Raw genomic sequence first — 23,047 nt, forward strand, 5'->3', positions numbered from 1 at the left:
AGTATTGACTGGTACATTGCAACTGATATATCACAACAATTTAGGCCATGTGAATGTCATCTGGCAGTTGTAACTCAACGCGACATGTGAGCTGTACAAAATAAACAAAACAAACAACTCAAAACCCTTGGAATCAGTGATTTATAAGACTTTGCAATACACAGCTAGCCGATATATCGGAGTTGAGGAATAGTCATTCTGCTGCCAATGCCACAGGTATCACTTATTTCAAGCCCTGCTTGTCGCAGTGCCTGATCTTAATTGTCTCTAGAATTCAAGGCAATGAATATTAAGCGTAGTACCTGTCAACTATCTTGAATAAGAAATCACACACACAGTGATGGGTACAAGGTACAAATTCAGAATATTATGATTAAGGCTTTCCCTAAACACTTGGTCTTCTGGGATGGTCACTTAAGGTCAATGTTTGGGAATTACAGAAAAGAGTATGCCCAGTTAATGGTGAGGAAGGTTCCTTCTGCATTCAGAGTAAAAAAAAGAAGGAAAAATGAATAGAACCCTTTCACTCACCATTGTTGCAAAAAGGCATACAGCAATTAATTGCCAGCTCATGTCACATTCAAGGGGTATCTATAAATTACAGCAAAACCAGAAACGGATGTAAATTGGAACCGACGGCCTTTTAGCCGCATGAAACTTTCGTGAATCACCACTGACATTCAATGCATTGTGTAGATGAACACTTTCGCATTCATTTTACCTTTGCGAATCTTGACTTCTTGCAAAATTGAAAAAGTCTCATGCACGACAAAATTTCTGGTTTTACAGTAAATCTAATTTCAGGGGTTGCAAAATGTGGCTGCAGTAGCTGGTAACCATATCCAGTATGATATTTTGTTTTGCTGCGATGTCCATCTCTGGAGATGGCATCAAAACCCACCCCTCTGTCCAAACCCACCCCTATGACCCCCTCTACCCCTACCACCAAAGCCACCCCTGCCCCCACCTCCCCCTCTATCTCCCCCGCCCCTCCCACCAAAGCCACCTCGGTCTCCCCCGCCCCTCCCGCCAAAGGCCCCCCTCCCCATGCCGCCGCCCCTGCCTCCTCGTCCTCCACGCCCGCCCCGCCCACCGGGTCCCCCTGGTCCTCCAGGCACCTTGTTCTTTTGGACAGGGGACTTTGGCCGTAACCTCTCGATCTCCTCGGAGCAACCTGTCAGGTAGTCCTCGGACGACTTGTTGAAGTACGACTTGAACGTGTCCTTGTTGAAGTTGCTGTTTGTCAGTTGGGGCCCTATCGTCAGCCAGCCTGAGGGTGGGTGCAAAAAGATACGGCGGACAGTCAGCACTCATTTCTTACACTTACTGCTCACAGTCATGATTTAAATTGGCATTGGTGAGCAATCCAGATGATGATATTCTTCTTGAAGATTATTGGAAAGGAGCATAGACAGGTGATGTGGTTTAATACCATGGTATAGGCACAGCTTGACACTAACGGTAGCCCGGTGGCCCGGGGCCACCAAAAATGAAAGTCAGGCCACCAAATTTCAAAAAAGTTCAAATTTGGTGGCCCACCTCGGGCCCTCAAAATTTTTTGAAAAGTAGGGGCCTATGTCAATAAATTCATAACTTTTTGTGCCGGAAGTGCATAAATGCATGCAGTGAGTGTGTGACTCATTAAAAAAAAAAAAAAACAGGACTTTTAATGTTTTTTAGTGTTGTTTTTTTTCGGGCCACCAAATTTTTCTCTCGGGCCACCCAAAATTTGAAATTGATAATTTTGGTGGCCCCATTGGGCCACCAAAAAAAAAAGTTAGTGTGGAGCCCTGGTATAGGGCAATTCATAAGGAAATTCTCAATGACCCATTGAACACAACACTATATATCACTAATTCTGCTATCAGAAGAGGACTTTTATTTTTTTCATAATCATAGTCACAATCATTCCCATTGACAAATGCTGGCGGCTGCCAAGTTTACCCTTCCTAGCATTGGACATGATTTAAAAGACACTGGTTTTTCAGTAAATTTCAGGTATGTCTGATAGTACCATATTGTGTCCAAAGCTTTCCCTGGACAAGAGATGATTCTTTTAAGAAAACAAGTATGAAGGGAAAGAGGTGACAAACTTCACCAATATCACATAACCCACAAATATATACCAAGACAGGATGAGCAGTAATTCTACTGTACTTATTCAGTAGATACATATAAAAGTGAAACAGAAACAGTCACCTCAAGGCTCCTATACACTGATATGGCTACATTAATTACCATTCACACCATATGGTATATATACATGACACAGCATGACAGCATACGAGTATGATAAGACCAGTGAGGTTTTCATTGAACACAGACATGCTTGCATGAAAGCGCCACTGGTGAACAGAGTGGTACAATTACATCAAATGATATAACAAATTCTTGCAGCGAAAACACCAGAATACAAAACAGGTTCAGTCAGTATCAAAATACAAGATTCTAGAAATGCCACGAAGCAAGAATTTTTAGACAAAAATGTAAAAGAAAAGGGAGAAACAGAAAATGAAGAGTGGATTGTTGGCCTTACCTGGTCTGATGGTCTGGTCGTTGCCAAAGATATTGAGTCTCCTGCGACCGAGGCAGAAGTGCTCGATGATGTGGAAAATTTCCTCGGGTTTCTCCAGGCTGCCTGGCTCGGGTTCCTCCGTGATGATGACGTCGAGGTCAATGTTGGCGTGGATGAAGTCGCCATCTGTTGACCTGCGCACGGTGCCCTTTATACCCATCAGGCAGTGCTCCTGGTGGTCAAATTGTGATTATGACACACCTGGTAATCATTGTCATAATGTATTAGGCACATGTACGTTTCACACATTGATCATAACTACAACATATCTGCCCCGGAAAGCTTGAATGAAATGGTGGGAACATACAGCGCAAAGAAAAGGGCAAACCTTACAATTTACAACAGTGACTTCATCCTGCTTGTATATGCATTGTAGCAAGTCTTGTGTAAGAAAAAAAAAAATCAAAATTAAAAGCATTCAGTATATTTACAATCATATATAAATAAAATGATGCTGAATTCGGTTGCAAATGCTCATTTAAGTGTATTATGTCGTGACCTATGGACAAAATGATCAGTATCATTCTACAACATATTCTGATAATAGTAATGATAATGATGATAATAATAATAATAACAAAAAACATGCTCCGTAAATAGCCAAATCACACTTATTTTATGGTACCTTAAAGAAAAATGAGGCTGTGCATTATCTCAAGACACGGTACAAACTTTTTCTGTGCATCCTGATTTGAAAATGGAAAAAAAAAAAATCCAAGTACGAAAAATGTTCCAAACAGAAGTCACATCTTTGGAGCTGATTTTTTTTTTTCATGGAACTTACTTTGGTTCTTTGGAGGACAGCACCAGGCTCTAGACTGATGTTTCCAGGAGTTTTGACATTTGTTTTGATCCAACAGATGTCCTCTGATCTTCTGAACCCCCACTCCTTCAAGCACTGCAAACATGGCATTCATTCCAAATCCACACATTGTATCACTTGTGAAAAAAGAAAGAGCTGAAGGTCTACAATAGTTTTGATACATTATCTTTTTAAAATTACTTCACAGTGACATTATCAACTTAATCCAACTTAAATTCATTGTGACTCAGGTAAATAGAAGAGTACACGGACTCTGTGCAATTAAAATTGGTCAGAGTTAATATTTCAATTGGGTTACCGTGCAAAAGGCTGGTTCTTGACACACTACGTGGGCTGCCCATTAAGGTAGAGTTACAAACTGCCCTGGGCACTCCTTACTAATGAACCAGCCATAAATAAAGACACCTAAAACAGTGCAAGCACTCACTTTGATCAGGGTTGCATAAACATCAGCTTCCCTGTATTCCGAAGCAAGTTGAGTAATCACAAATCCACATAACAAAGCCTGTCGGTATGAGATAAAGATCCAGCAGCACGAAGAAATCATGCAATAAGGAGGCATGACTCGGATATACAGTATTTGGAAATCCCTGTTATGAATTGTGTGACTTTATATGCGGCACACATGCACCCGAAAAATTCCTACTGGAATTCAATGTGGCTGACGAATGTATGCCTTAGTGAACATATTCGCTGATGGACAATTCCATTCTGGCAGGCCTGCCTTAAACATGATTTTCGAAGGCACCTCAGTGGGCAGTGGTTGCATATCGATTCAAATTGGGCCAGCCTTGCCTCCCCAAGTTTCCTGGTTTGAGGTATAAATGCATCCCCCCCCCCCCTCCCCATCTCAGCATAATACAACAAGAATCAAGGGGAACAGAACCAAAAGAATCTTACCTCTCTCCCTCTCTCCAGTCCATCCGATGAACCAACCCACAGAAAGATGAAGGAGCGATATGAGGATATGGATGGAACATCTAACCTGAGAATCTGTCAGAATCATAATGACGACACCAAAAATCAAGATGACGATTACTGCACAGGGAGACTTCAGTGAATGGACTCGAGACTACTCTTGCTTCATATAGGTTGTGTTTGACCATAAATTCAGTTGAAGTTACTATCAAAATCTAGGCAAGAAAAGATAGACAGGAGATTTTACATCGTCAAATAGTGGTAAAGTAATGGTAGAATATTGAGTAAATAGGGTGTGATGATATTATATAATTATATCACATTATGACATATAATGTGCAACTATGCGTAGCTGAATTCAGCAACCATAGTCATGTGCATTTTTTTCGAGGTGCAGCCTTTATTCAACATGTTTGCTGTTGTTGCAACATTTGGGTACCATATCCATCAAGGTACCACATCCTTCCATGTCCAAATAAAGTGCATGCATACAAGTTTTCATCATGAATATCAGTTAATTAGTGCATTAGATTCCATTAACTATGTCGCCTTCAAAAACTCCCAATTGTTCACCGCCAAACCACTTTGTTGAATACAAATATTGGCTCTTGTATGCTTTCATTCATTCACAATATAGACACAATCTTCAGTTTCTTGCATCATCACCATCGTGTTCATCACTATCATTTCTATCGTTAACATCATTACAATCTTCATCATCTGTACAAATGTTATCTCAGCTCTAACACTTCTGACTGGTCAGGATTGCTAAATGCATTTAAACCACTTTCTTGAATAATATCTCTTGCATTCTCTTATGTGTGAAAAATGACAACACAATCTTCAGTTTCTTCCTATTAATCTAATTCCTCCTCCTCCTCCTCCTCTGAGTCATCATCATCATCATCATCATCGTCATCATTGTCATCATCGTCATCATTGTCATCATCGTCATCATCACCATCGTCATCATCATCATCATCTCAGATCTGTACATACGTCATCCCAGCTCCAAAACTTCTGATTGGTCAGGACTCCAGGTCGATGCCTGTACTCCTCCAAGGGTGGGCAAACGTGGATGACATCAAAGACGTTGTCCAGCTCTGAGAGCTCAAAAGTCTCGAGGTCACACTGCAAATACCTACAGGGACAGACCAACAAGAAATATGCCATTGGAATGGTAACCTATTGCATGCTTTGAGTGTATTGATGGCAGAAAAAAACAAACAACCGACAGCATCACACACACTGCCAAAGTCCCGGCATAGAAAAGGTTAAGATAAGTGCAACACAGTTTACAGTTCTAATGAAGTTTTTAAAAAAAATCAAATATATCATATCAATGCTAATAAAAAGATAGTGTCAAGTTATAGCATATTGTGAGTGAAATTATTAAGTATGGAAACCATAACAAAACAATAGCAAAATACCAAGTCACAAAGAACAGGAAGAATTATGTAGCTTTGGCAAAGAATTTGCATGCACATATGATAATGACAACTCATTTGCACTTACATTGGGGGGATACTGGTTGTGGCAATGAGTTCATCTTTTAGTCTGATTAGTTCCTTCAGTTTGGGATATTCCTCAAACCTGTCAGCAAGACCTACAGGCATAGAGAAAATAGATATCACATACAAAATGGCAAAAAACACCAAAAAGCAAACAAATAAGAAGGCAAATTCATGATTAACAGTGGCACCAGAGGTGTCTAATTATCCATTGCATTATTGCTACTTGCGTGACGCCTGTATAGTGAAAATATTTAAATGATCTTTAATGTTAGTAGATGTTGGTAAGAGCAATTTCTGACTAGTTGTACCGTTGGATGGAATAAAAATGGACTGCCTTCAGTTTGCTGCCATAGACAAGCAGGAGGATGTACCAATGGAACAAAACTAAACACCAACAACTACTATACCAGTGTCTAACATAAAGTAATAAAATCATATAAACTAAAACAAAACACTACCACTAATATCTATTGTTACTACTTATGAAAATAATTATTCTTGAATTCATCATTATCATAATAGGAATACTGATTATCATTGTTATTATAAGATATCATGGTCTTATTTTTACCCCAGTGTTGCCAGGTTTCCAATTTTGCACCTGGTTAGAACTTGGTACCTCTGTTTCAAAGTTGAGAGTCTTATCTGCTATACAAGAGAGCCTCCTGGTTACCACTTTTAATACCCATATAATTTTCATCATTATTACAACCAGCTTTGCATTTACATCACATTCATCACTCCAAATATTCTCTTTGGTAAGATCTTCCTAATCCTTCTATCCTGCTTGAACAATTGAGCATGCCTACACCTACCTACATCCCTTATGAAGTTCTGTGGTCGCTGACCCGTGTCCACGAAATGCTGGCAGTAGTCATTGTGAGGATTAGCACTCTGTGTACCCTGTAGAAATAGATAGTGCAGAAGGGGTGTCATCAATGTCATCTACTTCCATTCGTCTCTTCCACTCAGTGGCTGTTTCTCCATGGATGGATCAGGGAGAGCCAGGATCACGAGTGCATCATTCTTACTCTTATTAAAAACAGGGTTTTAGGCCCGTTCCCTCTCCATCATCAAGAATTTGGTAGCACATTTATTAAACCTTAGAGGGCAAGTTCCTCTTGACATTAGTTTTTGTGAATAGAAGCAGAAATATTAGAGGAATGGGACAGTGGAAATTTGAGCAAATTCTGATCTTAACTAAGAAAGTTATGATTTTTTGAAGCTGATATCGATCAAACACAAACGCTCACCATGATTGTATTATGGGTACATGTATGATTGGATATTTACTTGATGGTAAAATGAACATTACATTACAGAGGAAGGGGGTGAACTCCTGTGTGACATCATGGAATTGCCAATTTGTGTTTGATTGGTTACAACTTCAAAAAAATCATACCTTTCTCAGTTTTGATTGGAATCTGAACTTCTACTGTCCAATTTGTCTTATTTTTCTGCTTCAAGTCACAGAAACTACATTTAATGTAATTTCTAGAGTTAGTACGGTCTGCTATGTCGAAATATTGGATCCCGTGAGATTTTCGTGCCAAAATTGATTTTTTTAGCTAACTTTGTCAATTTTGGGGTGCTGAATCCAACAAACTTTGGTTCCATTTTTTTCGACCACGTCTTCAGCCGCCATTTTGAATTTCAAAATGGCCGCCATAGCAAACTGTATTTTGACCCAGATCTCATAATGTGAGCATCAATGAAGGTTCAAATTTGATGCAAAAAGCATGTTTATGATGTCAGACATTCTGATACACCATTTCCTGATATTGTAAAGTGTTTTGATATAATTTGAGGGCTGCCATCTTGAAATTCAAAATGGCCGCCATAACTAACTGTGTTTTTACCTGTATCTCAGGTTGTAAGCATTATGGAAAGTATAAATTTGAGGCAAAAAGCATGCTTATGATGTGACAAGTGACATGTGACATGATGTGACATGCTAATATATACATTTTTGTTTTAAATGATGGATCATTTTGGTTAGCGGCCATCTTGAAATTCAAAATGGCCACCACAGCATATGTAATTGGGCCTATATCTGGAGTCGTATGCAGTGTGTAAGGTTCTAACTAGGGGCAAAGAGCATGCGTATGCTATCAGACTTTCTGAAACATCTATTTCTGTCCATTTTGATATCATACTAGTAGGTGGCCATCTTGAAATTCAAAATGGCCGCCATACCAGAATGCATATCTTGACCAATATTTCATGTTGTAAACAATACAGAAAGCTCACATTCCGGACATAAACCGGGCTCATGATGTTGAACATTCAGATGCACTTTGATACCCTCCGTAAAATTGCAGATCATTTTTGAGGCTGCCATTTTATCATTCAAAATGGCTGCTTTTCAGCTAATATCTATGGTTACAAGCAACTTTTAGGCATATCAATGTTTATGGAGGTGTACATTGTACATTCTTTTACAAACATACACGCACATAATCATACATTCTGTAATAATGGATTATTCGCATTGGCTGCCACTCTTGAAATTCAAGATGTGGATTTCGACCCATATTTGGTGCTGTAACATCTTTACCCTGCAAAATCAAGCATGCTGGAGCACTTTCATGTAGGACCTACAAATATGTGGAAGTGAATCACTTCAAATAAATAGTATTATCATTGCATAGACGGAACTGTTTCCTGGAGGTACACTGCCACATTGAAATGCAAAATGGCTGCCATGGGAAACAATCCTTCAAGAGCATTGCATTTGGGCAAAACTTGTGAATGGGAAATCATGTGATTCTGGTGTCAAAGCAAATGACTTTCAAAAGTGCCTAAATAACTGTGTCTGAGTGACTAAATGCTCCCATTTAGACGATTTGGTTGTGGAGTTTAGATAAACAATATTAGCCGTGTGGGTATACTTAAAAATTTATCGGAAATTTACTTAGTTAATGTCTTCTAGGCTCGTTCCCTGCATGTGTTTTTGAAGTCACAGCACTTGTATAGGGCTGTACACAGTGGAGCATTGGTTCTAAATTCTTCCAGAAACAATGACTTTTGCATTTCTTGCCATATAAACATGATAATGAATTCTGTGGCTACCATTGGTGTAGGGAGCTCAAAGCATTTAATTGCACAGTTTATGTATATCCGCTTGAAATAACGACAATGTACCATATCATATTCCCCTGAAGTAGAGGCACAAATTAAGTTGTGAAGGTTTACAAGGTTTGTTCTCTGGATGTGTTGTATCAAGATTCTACGAGAGCAAATTGTCCAGGTTGAAGTCATCTACGCCCAACTTCTGGAAAGCATGGACTGTCTCATTGCACATTCTGCATGATTCAAGGCTTAGAGAATTCTTGATCCATCTGCTCTTTGAAACATCCTCAAATTCTCAACTTCAGCCTTTGCCATGAAAGGCATGACCAAGCAGACCTTTGTTTTTCGCAACAATTTGCAGAACATAATCTCTCAACAGTGTCAATTGTACTTTATCATCTTCTTTTCCAGTGATGGAGCAGACAATGTGCTATGCAGTTGCAAAAGTAAAGCAAAGATCCATTAGGAGAATGAAAATGTCAATGTCTATACGTAATAATCATCAATATCTCTGAAATTCTCTGTTGCTCTTGAAGTAGCATCTAATACATGCAATGGAATGAGGATATCAGCTTCCTCGTTGTGACAGGTGACAGCTCCTATGGCATCTTTGATGAACCCTTTGTTTCTTTTTTTCCCCTGTTCTGTGTCAGATGGAAGAGAAGGCCATAAAATTATGAGATGGAGAGTGATTGTGGAATTACTTAGAACAGTAGAACTTATATAACTTCCGATAATTGTATCGTCCAGTAATGACTGGATAATGACAAGTCTATCAGATTGTTGTACTGGTAGAAGCGTTATAAGAAGGTTGTGGCCCTCTTAAGCTTACGACTTTTGATTCAATCTTACACAGTATATTTCAATTGCAAGAGCTGAATGTCTGGCCTTTCTCATATTATCCCAGACAGATCTTTTCTCATATTATCCCAGACAGGGTTTTTTTTTTGGGTTTAAATTCTTTCAGATACAAATTCTTAGTACAGAACATGAAAACTTTCTTTTTCATCCCTTTCTAGAATATCCTCCTTGAACGTTTCCGATATCTGATTGCCAAGCACCATATTCATAAGTTTCAATGCAGTGGCAGTTTTTGAGATTGCCCTCGTGTGATGGTGTTCTAAATTGTTGAGGAATTCTTATGCATCCAAAGTGCCAAAGAACTGAGCTATTATTGCTCCTTTGTAGTTTTAGAATCATTGGCGGTACATCAGTAAGCATCTTGGAAGTCTTGATAATTAAGGATGACCCATACAAGGGCAATCAGGTAAAATCTACTCATTGGCATTCCTTATTCATTCTGTGTTATTCCAGAAATACATCCAGCAATTATGAGCTCCGTGGTCAACAAACACGCCTGTGAATGGGATGCCTGGTAGGGTGACTATGGCATTTTTTGCCATTGCGAGACTTTTCCTTGTTTGTCTTTATTCTCTCGAGGCAGTATCAAGTTTTTGAACCTCACCTTTAATCGCATCAATGCTTGCTTTTATAATGACTGGGATTAAAAATAACTATTAACGAGTTTCCATGACAACAAATAATGTCTTGCCTGAGAGTTAAAACAAATCACGTGTACGCGAACCACATACCCGCTTGGCTATTATGGGATGTGGGATGTAACGCTTACACGCTTTTACCCACACTTATGGGAAGTGGTATGGGACCCTTCCCCTCTCCCCCCCCCCCTTACGCAGTGTTTGCCCCTCAGGATGGCTTGATGACGTCATTGGAACCTCGTCCTTACAGTCTGAATTTATGGCGGCAATTTTGAATTAAGAGATGGCTGACGTTCTGCGTGACCTGAAAATGAATTCGGTCTAACTAGGACAATTTTGGCAAATTCATGTATGGCTCTTACCACAGTATTACATTTATATGTTTTTCTTTGGCCACCATCTTGAATTTCAAGATGAATTTCAAGATGGTGGCCTATCTAATGATCTACAATAGGAAACAGCTGTACTGGAAGGTTAGACACCACAAGCATGTGCATTACTGAAAATTTGATGCTCCTACAATAATTGCAACATGAGATATGCGTAAAAACGCTACGGCGGCCATTTTGAATTTCAAGATGGCAGCCTAGTAATTGTATCAAAACAATCCACAATATCAGAAAATGATATGTCAGAGTGTCTGACATCACAACGATGCATTTTGCACCAAATATGAAGCTTCTACAATGCTCACTGTATGAGATATGGTTCAAAATACTGTTTGCTATGGTGGCCACTTTGAAATTCAAGATGGCAGCCTACAAATGGTATCAAAAAATCCACAATATCAGTAAAAGATATACCAGAGTGTCTGACATCACAAACATGCATTTTGCACCAAATTTGAAGCTTCTACAATGCTCACTTAATGAGATATGGATAAAAATACAGTTTGCTATGGCGGCCATTTTGAAATTCAAAATGGCGGCTGAAGACGTGGTCAGAAAAAATGGAACCAAAGTTTTTTGGATTCAGCACCCCCAAATTGACAAAGTTAGTCAAAAAAATCAATTTTGGCACAAAAATCTCACGGGATTACATAGTAGTCTCTACTAAGTGGAATTTCTCTTTAATGATAATAATCAATATGATTTATATTGTGCCAAATCCATTTTGTGGAGTACTGTAGGCACTCTATGTGCAAATAGAATAAAGACAAGAAAGTTATAAGTATACAAAGTACAGATAGACAAAAACTTTAGATAACATGCCACATTTACCAGGGTATATTTACTGGCAGATGATAGATGGCCATGTTCATGTTTTCCAGCAATTGACATCTTTTATTATACATAGTGTCTGTGCCGCCTGATCCCGGACTGTATTGGATGCCTGACTGAATCCGCTGTTTAGGTAATTGCCCAGCATCCCAATTTCCCTTGTTTGCCTGTATCTAAGAAATCTTTTGCTGGAGTTTAAGTCTGTTTCATAAGTAAATCTGGCAGTGGAGGAACAGCATTTTGGCATTGGCTATTTTGCTCAATAACAGTTAATAGAACAAAATTTCCCAAATAATTGGCTCTTATTACAGAAAGATCTATTCAACGATTGAATAGATGCACATTCATAAATGTACAAAGTATTATGAAATGTGGCACACATTCAGCTAAGTATTAAACAAAGTCATAAGTCCACTGACTGACATAAATATTCAGTGTGAAAGATGCACACACAAGTTGTCTTTCTTTCTCACCTTCAAAAACGTTGAGGAATCTTTGTAGACCTCATCTCGAAGACCTTTATCTGCAGCATCGTCACCTTCCTGTGTAAGGGCATGAATAAGCATCAATTAAGGATTAGCTGGTATATGAAATTTGTTTCAGGTTGCCATGTTGTCACTCTATGGACAAACACATCCATTGAATGTAACCATTTGTTTGCCTATCTCCCCCCCCCCCCCCCCCCCCCCCGTCACAGTCATATCAAAGGCTGTATACAGTTGAATGTTGGCTAAGAGGAAAAATTGCTATGATCCCTCAACCAGATACATGAACATAACTTAATACAGTGAACTTTGGTCTCATCTATTCATATATTTAATACTCATTTATTACTACTATGTTCCTACTGGTATAAATGTGTTGTTTCTTAGCCAGGCTTATAAAAGGCCAGGAAAGAATGGCAGAATAGACTAACATGCTTGCAGAATGTTGCATCGTTTACATGAGAGCTTCATTCAACTTACATCAGTTGATTTCCTCCTGTCTAGGATTGAGCCAGAGCCCTCCCTTGCTCTTCGCTTGGCAGGGGGAGCCGAACCACCCTGATAATGGGAACCCCTGAGAAGAGAACAGTAATGGAAATGATGAGTCATAGGAGAGCCAAAGATCTCATCTTTCACAGGGAAACAATTGAAAACTAGAACAGCTTATGATCAAATCATAATGGCAGTTACTAAGAGTAAATTATTCCACTGCAACATGGCTTCATGAGTCTTTGTTTCAGCTGTCTTTGTATATCAAACAGTGGTAATGTAACATATTAATCCTTTGCTAGCTGTCATATCATCAATAACCAACAACTCGCGTTGAATGAATGATGCATATCATATCAGTGCACACTGCACAGGAAGCTGTAAGAAAGATTGATTAAGATAGAGAAATAGATACATAGAGGCAAAGAGAGACATAGAGAGGAGGGAGGAAGATATTAGACACATGCATGCATAGATACAAATGCAGATCTACAGATAGATCATAGCAGATAGATAGATAGACAGATAGACAGATAGACATAGATCTACAAACAATGATTAGGTATGCAATTTGGATAACTACATTGTAATACCATACACATACAAATTACTAAGCCCTTTGACATTTAGCTGGATTTTGAAATAGCTGTTGTATAATGCAATATGCAATGTTTTGACTCACAGACACAGTGCACTAGTGAAAAGATTGCCAATTTGATAATCATTGGTCATGCTTCGACTGCTTGGTGTAACTTTTGGACTTACAGTGAACTTCCTGCTCTGCTGTATGCAGGATCTTCCTCTATCTCCCGAATGTTGTTCAGCACTGATGCGATGTTTTCTGTATCGGGGGCTCCAAGCTGAGTAACCACAAATCACACAAATTCACAGATTGAGATGATCCATGAGCGTTACAATACTAAATGACTTATAAACACACACACTGACATACGGACACATGCACAGTATGTGTTGTGCGTATAGGATAGAAAGGACAGAACTATTAACCAGTGTATGACATGAGATTGGGTTTATGACTACAATCTACTTAAATATCAATTCTGAGATAACCAATTAAGTATTGAAATAGGTAGGTTTATAATTCAGAGGCATTTCAAAATCAACACAAAGTACACAACACTGTACTTGCTATAGCCAAGGAGGTTCAACGGAGGGAGTTCCAACTGGCTGTAATTATTCAAACAGCTGTCAGTTTTCTATGAATGTACAAAAGAATTCTAAAAGGTGTGATTGTGCCTTCGATGATCAGGGTTCGATGCCATCGTCTTTCTGGGCAATCTTACGAATCATTTTGAACACTTACATTAAATGTCTGCGATATTTTGCTTGTTTGTTCATTAAATACAATTAAATTTCACCAAATGATAAAGCATGTAGTGATGTACGTAACAAAAGTCAGTCCCATCTAGAAGTACAGTAAATGTGCAAAAGTGTAAATCTGAGCTGTTTGGTATGTTGTGAAAGAATTTGAAACATTACCCTCATTAGAAAGTCAAATTTATCATTTTTCTGATCACTTCTGACAAATTAACAAGTTGACTATAGATCTTTATTCATTTGTATGTCAGATTAGTGTAAAAACATGACATAAAGACGAGTAATTTTGATTTTCATCACATCAATCTTTTCATAAGACCTGAAAGAATTGTCTTCCTATTGGTGGGACAGCTCTACTCTACCTTGTTTGGCACATCACATTCTTTTTGTTACATATAGGCAGCATCAAACATGGGATCCGAGGGAATAAGACTGTTGTGACTTTATCACTTGAACCTCCTTGGTATCCTCTACTTGTTACTATCACAATTGATAGTCTGAGTATAGCTACACAATCAGAAACATACACCAACAACATCTGATCTGCGGTGCCAGTGGGGCCGAGAACATGCGAGAACTATTGTCTATGGGGGTAATCCTTTATAAAACATGACATTGAACTCAATCTCCCATCAAAAAGATCAATCCTGTCGACACTACATAGAATCTAACTGTTAGTAGGTCGTAGGTCTACTACAAATTTTTAGATATGCAAACTACATGTGTATACCACCATAGTCCCATACATTATAATTGATGCTGTACATTGCTCTTGCTTTGCGTTTGACACACGATTACCGGTAAAAATGCCTCGACTCTACCACATACAAATTACAATAGACCTTTCATTCTCTCTTACCTGTTTGGCGAGAAGTATTCGGCGCTGCTGAGAGCGTTCTTTGATAGCTTTCAGTCTGTCCGACATTTTTGCTCGGATTTCTCATCTATGCGACGACAACACTACAGTGTGCTCAGCGACTGAATATCAGTGAGTCACAATAACTGTGCAGCTGTCAGTGGGAATACGGCGCGGCGCGCGCTGCATAATGCATCGAATGCGGTACGGTACGACACGTACGTTCGGGATAGGATCTAGGACGGGTCTACTAGTATCTAAGGGAACCCGAGGGGTCGACTTCGCAGGGATAAGTTATAGAGGAGTGATGTAAGAAAAGATACTGATGGTACATAGGGGCCGGCTGGTTGAGGTGAGAATTCTGCGTTTAATTTTTGCAAGATACTTAGAAAACTCTTTTTGAAATTTTAAAAAGCATACAACTCTGAGAGAAATTCAATATTTATAAGATGAAAATCCGTTTTGAAATGGTTGAGATATCCCAAAACAAAATAAAACAAAGCAACCCTAATAAAATGTGAGTCCCACTATAAGTTCCAACTGGCTGTAATTTCTATTTCAAACAGTTGTCAGATTTCTATTGATGTGCAAAAGAATTTCACAGGTGCATTCACTGTGCCTTTGATGATCGATGTTCGATGCGGCCGTCTTGCAGAGCAATCTGAAGATTAATTTTGAACGTTAACATAATATTGGCCATAGTTTGCTTATCTATTTATTGAATTAAATGGAATTTCCCTTAATGATAAAGCATGAAAAACAAAAGTCAATCCCGTGCAGAAATTTGTGCAAAAGTGTAAATCAGAGCTGTATTATGCGAAGATGTTTAAAACTGTACCATCCTGAAATTCCACTTAATTTCCACAAATAAAACTAACATGAAATAATCTTCAAGTATATTCTTTATTGATAGATATATCAGATTAGTGCCCGGGTATGCCCAGTCGAGTAAATTTCATCTTTATTTCAGCATTTTTTTTTTCGCAATTTCTATTCGCACATCCTCGTGTCTGTACCACCTACCTTTTATAAGAAGGGATAGCGAAAAGTAATTACCATCACAAAGACATATTTTCCTTAGAAAGTGGTCTTCCTATCTGCGTGGCAGATCCAGGTACCTGTTTGGCACGTGCTTCAAACATTTTTGAGCGGCGGTGTCGAACATTAAAAAAAAAAACTAGCAAAGGAAATAAGACGGTTGTGACTCCATTCTCTTGACCCTCCTCGATCCCACCTTTTATCAGGATTGCTTTGTTTTGGATACCTCAGCCATTTAAAAACCAATTTTCATCTTAAAAATTCATCTTAGATATAGGATTATAATTATGTTCTTTCATATTTCATAAGAGATTTCGCATCATCTCAAAAAATAATCATCAAAAAAGGTTGGAAACCTCAACCCCAGCATACTCAACCAAAACTGATGCCATCGCTTTAAGGCCAAGTTGATTACATGAATCGATGATTTATGTTGGCAACCAATATTTCTCTTATTTTTGTGGATATTATCTATGCTCTGCCACAGACAAAAGTTTGAACTATAATAGGCTACAGTAACAGAACATAGGCCGACAGAAAATAGCAACTGTGTCAAATACTGGCATAAATAATATCATATAAGTGATCTATGGTGTGTGTCCACAACAAAGATATAACATAACACATCAAATATATTTTTTCTTCTTCTTAATATTACAAAATAACCTCTTTTTCCCTGGTAAAAGAATTCACCCCGGAAATTGACCCCGGAATATAGAGATAATATGGGAACTCAAACAACATTGTTCATTTTGATGGAGGTGAAAAATAAAGTTGTATTGAATTGAATTGAACATCATAATCATGATACATATATAGGATTATTGATTTTCGCCCACTTGGGTTATTTTGTGCACTTACAATTTTTTTTTAATAATGTTTCACCCTCGATCACTAATTCACTTCAATTACATCTCCAATGATGAATAGTCCTTACAGCTGCAGGAACCACTTGCTATCAACAGTGTTCGTAGTCAAATCAGAAATATGCGTTATTTTCCTTATCGATTGCAATGACGAAGTTTTAAATCTAGTATGAACACAAAGCAATACAAGGAGAACAAAATACACTATACAATATATACAATCATATTAATGATGAGGGACGCTCTTCCCGTAAGGCTTTAGCACTATCAATTGTCAATCTTAGAACTCAAAATATTATGTTGCCTATACACTTTAGGAATGTATGGTGTTTGCGTCATCCTTCATCCATATCTACAATTTTATTGCATATTGTAATCGTTTTCATATTTTTTTTTAAAATGAAATTATTAAATACCCTATTCACTATGATCACATTCATGCTATCAATACTTGAACCAAATTATTCAATATATAAGCGTATTATGTCCAGTATAGATTTAGAACAAAAAAAACCCCACACAAATACGTGAAAAGAAAATTACACATATAGGATATATCGAAAAAAACCCAACAATTTGGTGCCTTATCTTCAATTCAAGTCCATTCTAAGGTTTTATTTTCACTTCTTTCAACAGAATGTACAACAGTATAAATTCGACATGCATTTTCAGGAACGATGCATATAGGTAGCAAGGAATAACATGACATGTCGGTATAGTCATTACAAAGTGAGGCATTTTTTCATACAAACAAATTTAATACATTCTGTGGAAAAAAATGGAGGTACCCACTCAAAAGACTATACATTCTTTAGATCATGTACATTTACCATTTAATTCCTCTATCATAATGCAAAATAATGTGCCCCGGACAAATTACTATACGTATATGTATATATATAGATCTATATGTAGTTATGGACATTGGTGTAGATAGACACAATAATATTGGAAGGAAGGTAATAGATACATAGACAGATACCTATAATTATGGTTAGAAAAGAGATTACTAGAGATGGATGGATGGACGGATAGACAGAATGATGCACAGAAAGATAAATGGATAAATAATTGGTTACATAAGGATTATACACTCTATGATTAAAACAATAAAGCTTCTGTGAAGAGTTGATAATTCCAAAAAGGTGCTAATTTTCATCGAATTTTATTAGCTTTTGTAGAAATGTATTCATCTTCAGCAGTCCCACACAGTGCAACCTCTTCAAAGTATTGACATTCTTATGAGAGTGAGACTGAATCCAGCAATGATTAATGAGTTTTGTTTCAAAAGGTGCTAAATACATTGGGACGTTTAGTTCCAAAGGCAGAGTGGTAAAATCCATCAGCGATCCAATCAGAAACACACTTATAAGCGTTCTCAGAGTAAGGCTAGGCTGGCTGGCTTTCCTGCCTGTGTAACTTTGCAGATGACCCAAGTAAGAATATTACTTGAATATTGGCTGACACATCTCTAGAAGTATAAAACCTTGTAACGTATATGAGTATTACATTCCATAGGGCCCTAATATAACTACCTAGAAGGATATAAAACCAAGGTATAAGGACAGAGACGTATAAGACCAAGGCCGGCTCCACGTTTTCAAAAGTGGGAGGAGAGGGGGGCCCTAGGGCTCTTTATACATTTGGTGCCACTCAGTCCGAGGTTCTTCAGCTGACAAGCAAAGAAACACAACAACAACAAAAAAAAGTCTTCAGTGCCTCCCCCCCCCCCCGTTCCGCCGCTCTTATAGACCGTTAATAGAAACAAATACAGGGACATACGGATACTGATAGCAGGGACGGATCCAGGAATTCTGTAAAGGGGGGGGGGGGGGGGCGGCGCAACTAATATATTTGGTGTCACTTCCGGGCTTCAATTTCATTTTTTTCTTTTTATTTCTTTTGTTTTTAACGGAAAAATAAGGGGGGCGTGCGCCGGTTGCGTCCCCCCTCTGGATCCGCCACTGGATAGTGACATGGACATGATCAACTTCGAATACTATACAACAATAACAGGGACATCCATGGGTTACAACAAACGCGCAGTACAGGGTCACGCTAGGATTATCGAGGGTATACAAATGTATGTAGAGAATAGAAAATTCCAGAAATTAAAAAAGACAAAAACCTAAAACTATAACATTTCGGGCGTGTTATGCATCACCTGAGTGCTAAAAGCTTTGTTGGCCGAATAAGGTGCTAAATTCGCAATATTAAAAAAACAAAATCAAATCTGGAAAAAGCAGTGTAGACACGAATAACCAATTTCCTTTTGCTATCTATGGGTACGTTTATGGGACATAAAGTTTTGCATTTTTTTTAGAAGCATGTGTAATCGAATCAAAATAATTTCTCCTTACCATCATGCAATAGAGAATTTGGCACCTTTTGGAAATGAACTCTTAGTAGGCTTATTGGCCTAGTATGTAGATGATGACTTTAATCTGTCTTCTAGATCTGCAGAAAAAAAATAGTAACTTTCCCTTTTTGTTGGAATAAATGATGTAACTATGCCGGAAATACTTCCCTTGTACATCTCTTCTTATCATATTTTAGTATTTTAAGTTGTACCAAAAGTGATTTTGTACCAGGTATGATATATCCTGTCATGCACATGCAGAATCGAAGTTGCATACCAAGACAGTGCAGATGCAAAATGATTAGTGTACCTAGCACCAGTACAGGGAGGTCTCACCTCCCTGCTATAGCACTGATGAATTACAATCATCTACACCGTACACGTAGTATGACCAGAGCCCTCTTGTGGCAGGCACGTCCTTTTCAAAGTTCTATGAGCGCAGCAGGTTGCACGTGTTTTGAAAACAGTGTCTGTGTGTGTTTGTGTGTGGGTGTATGTTGGTGAACCACGTGGGTGTGTGTGATCGCCACACAGTACAGGCACCCTTCCCTCCCTCGCTCGGAGACGCGCGAGCGGAGACGTAGACGAGAAGGCGAAGGGGGCACGGCCGAGATCCAGACGTCAGCCTCAGTTCTGTGTAGTCAGCCCCATCATCCATCTCACACTGCATGCTTTCTGTGTATGCGTGTGTGCCAGCATGCCAGCATGCAGCTACCTCTTGAGTAGTAGATGTGGTCGAGTCTCGATCTTGTGCACGTACATTTTGAGAAGGCGGTGAAGGAGCGGAAAACTTATCAACTTAGAAGGAAGAACAGCTGAGAAAAAAAATCTCCTTTTGCAGCATAAATGGCCAGCAAAGGGAGCATCTATGTTGGGAATCTTCCCAAGACATTTACAGAGGTATGACAATTTCATATTAAGGTTTTTTTTTTCTTTTACGAAAGTAAATACGATGTAGATTAGTGTAAGTCCTGTAAGTAAACGTAAACGTCCCATAGGATCACTTGCACTGTGTACCGTCCAGAGTTCACGGATAGCTCACTCTCAACTCTCTGGTCATGCAGTGTAGACCATGACCAAGGGCTCCTCAGCTCACCCAGAGACCATTGTCGTTTTACCATTATGGGATGCTATGCTTGCAAGTGAAAGTTTCAAGCAACTCTGGACTCAGATCCAGTCAAGAGGTCAAGTTTGTAATAATTAGTCCTCCAAGAGACCAAGATGGGTATAATATTAATAGTTGATGTGATACCAACAGGCACAGCACAGACTTTTCAAGTGTAACAGTTACTGAGTTGGATGATTGCAAAATAACTGATGTGTTTTGTCTGTCCACACAGAATGACCTTCGCCAGCTGTTTGCTGGAACTGGGGACATAGCATCAGCTGTATGCAAGGAGGGAAAATCCAAGGATGGCTTGCAAATGTTCAGCTATGGGTAGGTTTACTGGGCAGATCTACGTGTATTTGATCTTCTTTACCATATTTATGCCTCCGCCAAGAAGTAGTGCCAGAGGTATTGTGTTTTCGGGTTGTCTGTCCATCCGTAATCAAGTTTGTGGACAGCGTAAGTAACTAAAAAAAAAAACATTTGAGGTAGGGCCTTGAGCCCTATCCTAATGAAACCTGGCATGTGATGTAAAATGTAGCTAGGCCTATGCATGAGTGGGGGAAGTTGTGCCTATCAACTTTTGGGTGCACATGCTCAAGGTCAAAGGTCAAAAGGTCAAGGTAAAATGCTCAAAGTTTCATTATTTCCCCCAAATTTACACCGTATGCAATGTCTGAAGGCATTTTCTTGAAAGTGTAGGCTATATACATGAACTACCAAATGAAGATTCTCCAGAGAGAGTTGAGTCATGAGGTTAAAGGTCAAAGGTCAAGTGAAAATGTTAAAACATCACTTTTTTCTCCATACCTCGTAAATGGTCTAGAAGTATTTTCATGGAACAATAGTATTTCATGTATGCATATAACAGACTGACAGAGATTATCTAGGGAATTTGGGGTCATGGGTCAAAGGTCAGGGAGGTCAGAAGTCAAAGTCAACTCCTTAAAATTTCACTATTTCCCCTCATATTTATGCAATGCCTGCAGCATTTAAAAAAAAAGAAATTGATATATACGTATGTATTACCAAACGGAGATTCTCTGGGAAGTTTCGTGCCAAAATGTCAAAGGTCAAGTGAAAGTGCTGAATTTCACTTCTTCCTTCATATCTCGAAAGTGACTCAAGGTATCATCATAAAACTTAGTACATGTGCATGTTCTACCTGACCGTGATTCTCCTGGGAATTCTAGGGCCATAGGGTCAAGGGTCAAGAGTCAAAGACCAGTTTAAAACATTGCTATTACAGCTTACAATTTAATACTGAAATTACACTTTTTTTTCCATTATACCTTGAAAATTACTCGATGCATGAAACTTATTAAAAAGGGTCAAAGTTCAAGTGAAAATTCTCAAATCCCCAAATACAGCACTTGCACTCATAGACAATAAAATAGCCATTCATCCCATTCAAGCTAGTTCAAGGAAAGTGAACATTCAACACATTTGTGACAGACCTGTCGTTTTGATGTTTTACCAATTTTGTTAAATTGTCATCAAACATTGTCAAGATATAGACTTAGGAGATCATTGCATTGTGGCAGCTGATACCAGTCGCCATAGTGACATTTCTATTTTTTTAATATAAAATGCCTCCACCATGAAGTGTCGCTGGAGGCATTATGATTTTGGGTTGTCCGTCCATCTCTAATTTGATTTTGTGGGCAGCACATAGAACATACCAAAACGATATCCATTGGATGAAACTGGATGAAAATTGGATGTGAAACTGAAAATGAGTTGAATTAGTTATTATGGAAATTTGATATTTTATCAGGGAAAAATCAGGGAATTTTGTTTTCTTGAAATGCTGGGAACCCTGTAAAATGGAAGGGTTATTGTGTTTTTAGCAGTTTTTCTAGAACACTATTTGTGAGTTTGCAGGTACCCCGATATGTCTAAGAGGCCCCTGTTCATTGCTTAGAACCCTACACACACTCTTCACTTTCAGCTCTTGTAGTACAGGTATAAGTGACTATAACTTTTGGAATGATAATGCGACTGCATTAAAAGTTGGTATAGTCATGAATAGAACATTTTAATAGAGCATGCTCAATTTCAGCTACAAACTGTAAGTCTGATAAACCCTTGGTTATTGTTGCTTTGGAGTTTTACATTTCCCACTTTTTTTTTCATCCCATTAATTGCACAGAGCACAGCTTGACAAGATTAATCCCTTGAATAGATGCTATTCTTCAGAAGCTCTTTTCTTAACAGGCTTTGACAGAATGCGTGCTTTCTCTCCAATTTTTAGATAGGTTAGGAGAGTTGGATGTGAATTGAGTTACACTGTATCGGAATCTACCCTTCACTAAAAATCTACGTCTTATGACTTTGGTATCGGATTTGTGCTGCAGGGTCACATATGCATACACTTAATTAAACTCGCTATGTACATGTACATGCATTAACACACAATTCTGTAGGGAAATATCTTGGCCATAGTGTCAAAGGTCACATGAAAATGCTAACGTTTTACTAATTCTTCCATATGGGTCATTCCATGGGGTTGGGTCTTCTCTAGATTTTCATGTTGTGTGGGGAATAAAAGTCATATTCTGAAAAATTTATCAAATAATTGTCCGTGGTTTGCAGTTATTCTTGGAGAGAAATGTGTGAAAAATTATTTGATGAAAAAAAAACAAGCCTGTGTACAAATGTATTTTGTCTATGACTGTTTCACTAATGATGTCCCATGGTTTTTTGTGGTTTATGTTGTGACATAAATATATGCCATTTTCATGGCAATGTAAAACAGGAATATACAACCTTTCAGCATTATGCCTATCATAATTAAGAGAGGCAAGGTGACTTCTACAAAGACTATAAGGCACATAAACATTTGTAACAAAATAAGAACACCAGAGCATCTTCAAGCAACCTCATA

At 38.4% G+C, this 23,047-nt stretch overlaps 2 protein-coding genes across 2 annotated transcripts in view; one reads left to right on the forward strand and one right to left on the reverse strand.

Moving 5' to 3' along the window:
• Positions 1-809: 809 nt before the first annotated feature.
• LOC139737801 (N(6)-adenosine-methyltransferase non-catalytic subunit METTL14-like) lies at positions 810-14,903 on the reverse strand. The gene is made up of 11 exons (XM_071648478.1): positions 14,793-14,903; positions 13,361-13,455; positions 12,587-12,680; positions 12,095-12,163; positions 6,646-6,733; positions 5,832-5,922; positions 5,316-5,457; positions 4,299-4,391; positions 3,360-3,473; positions 2,537-2,747; positions 810-1,270 (listed from the first exon to the last, which is right to left on the reverse strand). The coding sequence occupies exons 1-11, from the start codon at positions 14,856-14,858 to the stop codon at positions 891-893; spliced, it is 1,443 nt and encodes a 480-aa protein (XP_071504579.1). The 5' UTR covers positions 14,859-14,903; the 3' UTR covers positions 810-890.
• Positions 14,904-19,861: 4,958 nt separating this feature from the next.
• The window catches only part of LOC139737789 (serine/threonine-protein kinase 31-like), a 50,656-nt gene continuing 47,470 nt past the window's right edge, over positions 19,862-23,047 (forward strand). The window contains exons 1-2 of the mRNA XM_071648465.1: positions 19,862-19,952; positions 20,393-20,490. Of these exons, the coding sequence (XP_071504566.1) occupies positions 19,899-19,952; positions 20,393-20,490 (152 nt within the window). The 5' untranslated portion in view covers positions 19,862-19,898. The remainder of the gene's footprint in view (positions 19,953-20,392; positions 20,491-23,047) is intronic.

The sequence above is a fragment of the Diadema antillarum genome, unplaced genomic scaffold (assembly GCF_040938485.1).
Source record: "Diadema antillarum isolate AM-2024a unplaced genomic scaffold, OU_Dant_1.0 seq00000705_RagTag, whole genome shotgun sequence".
Lineage (NCBI taxonomy): Eukaryota > Metazoa > Echinodermata > Echinoidea > Diadematoida > Diadematidae > Diadema > Diadema antillarum.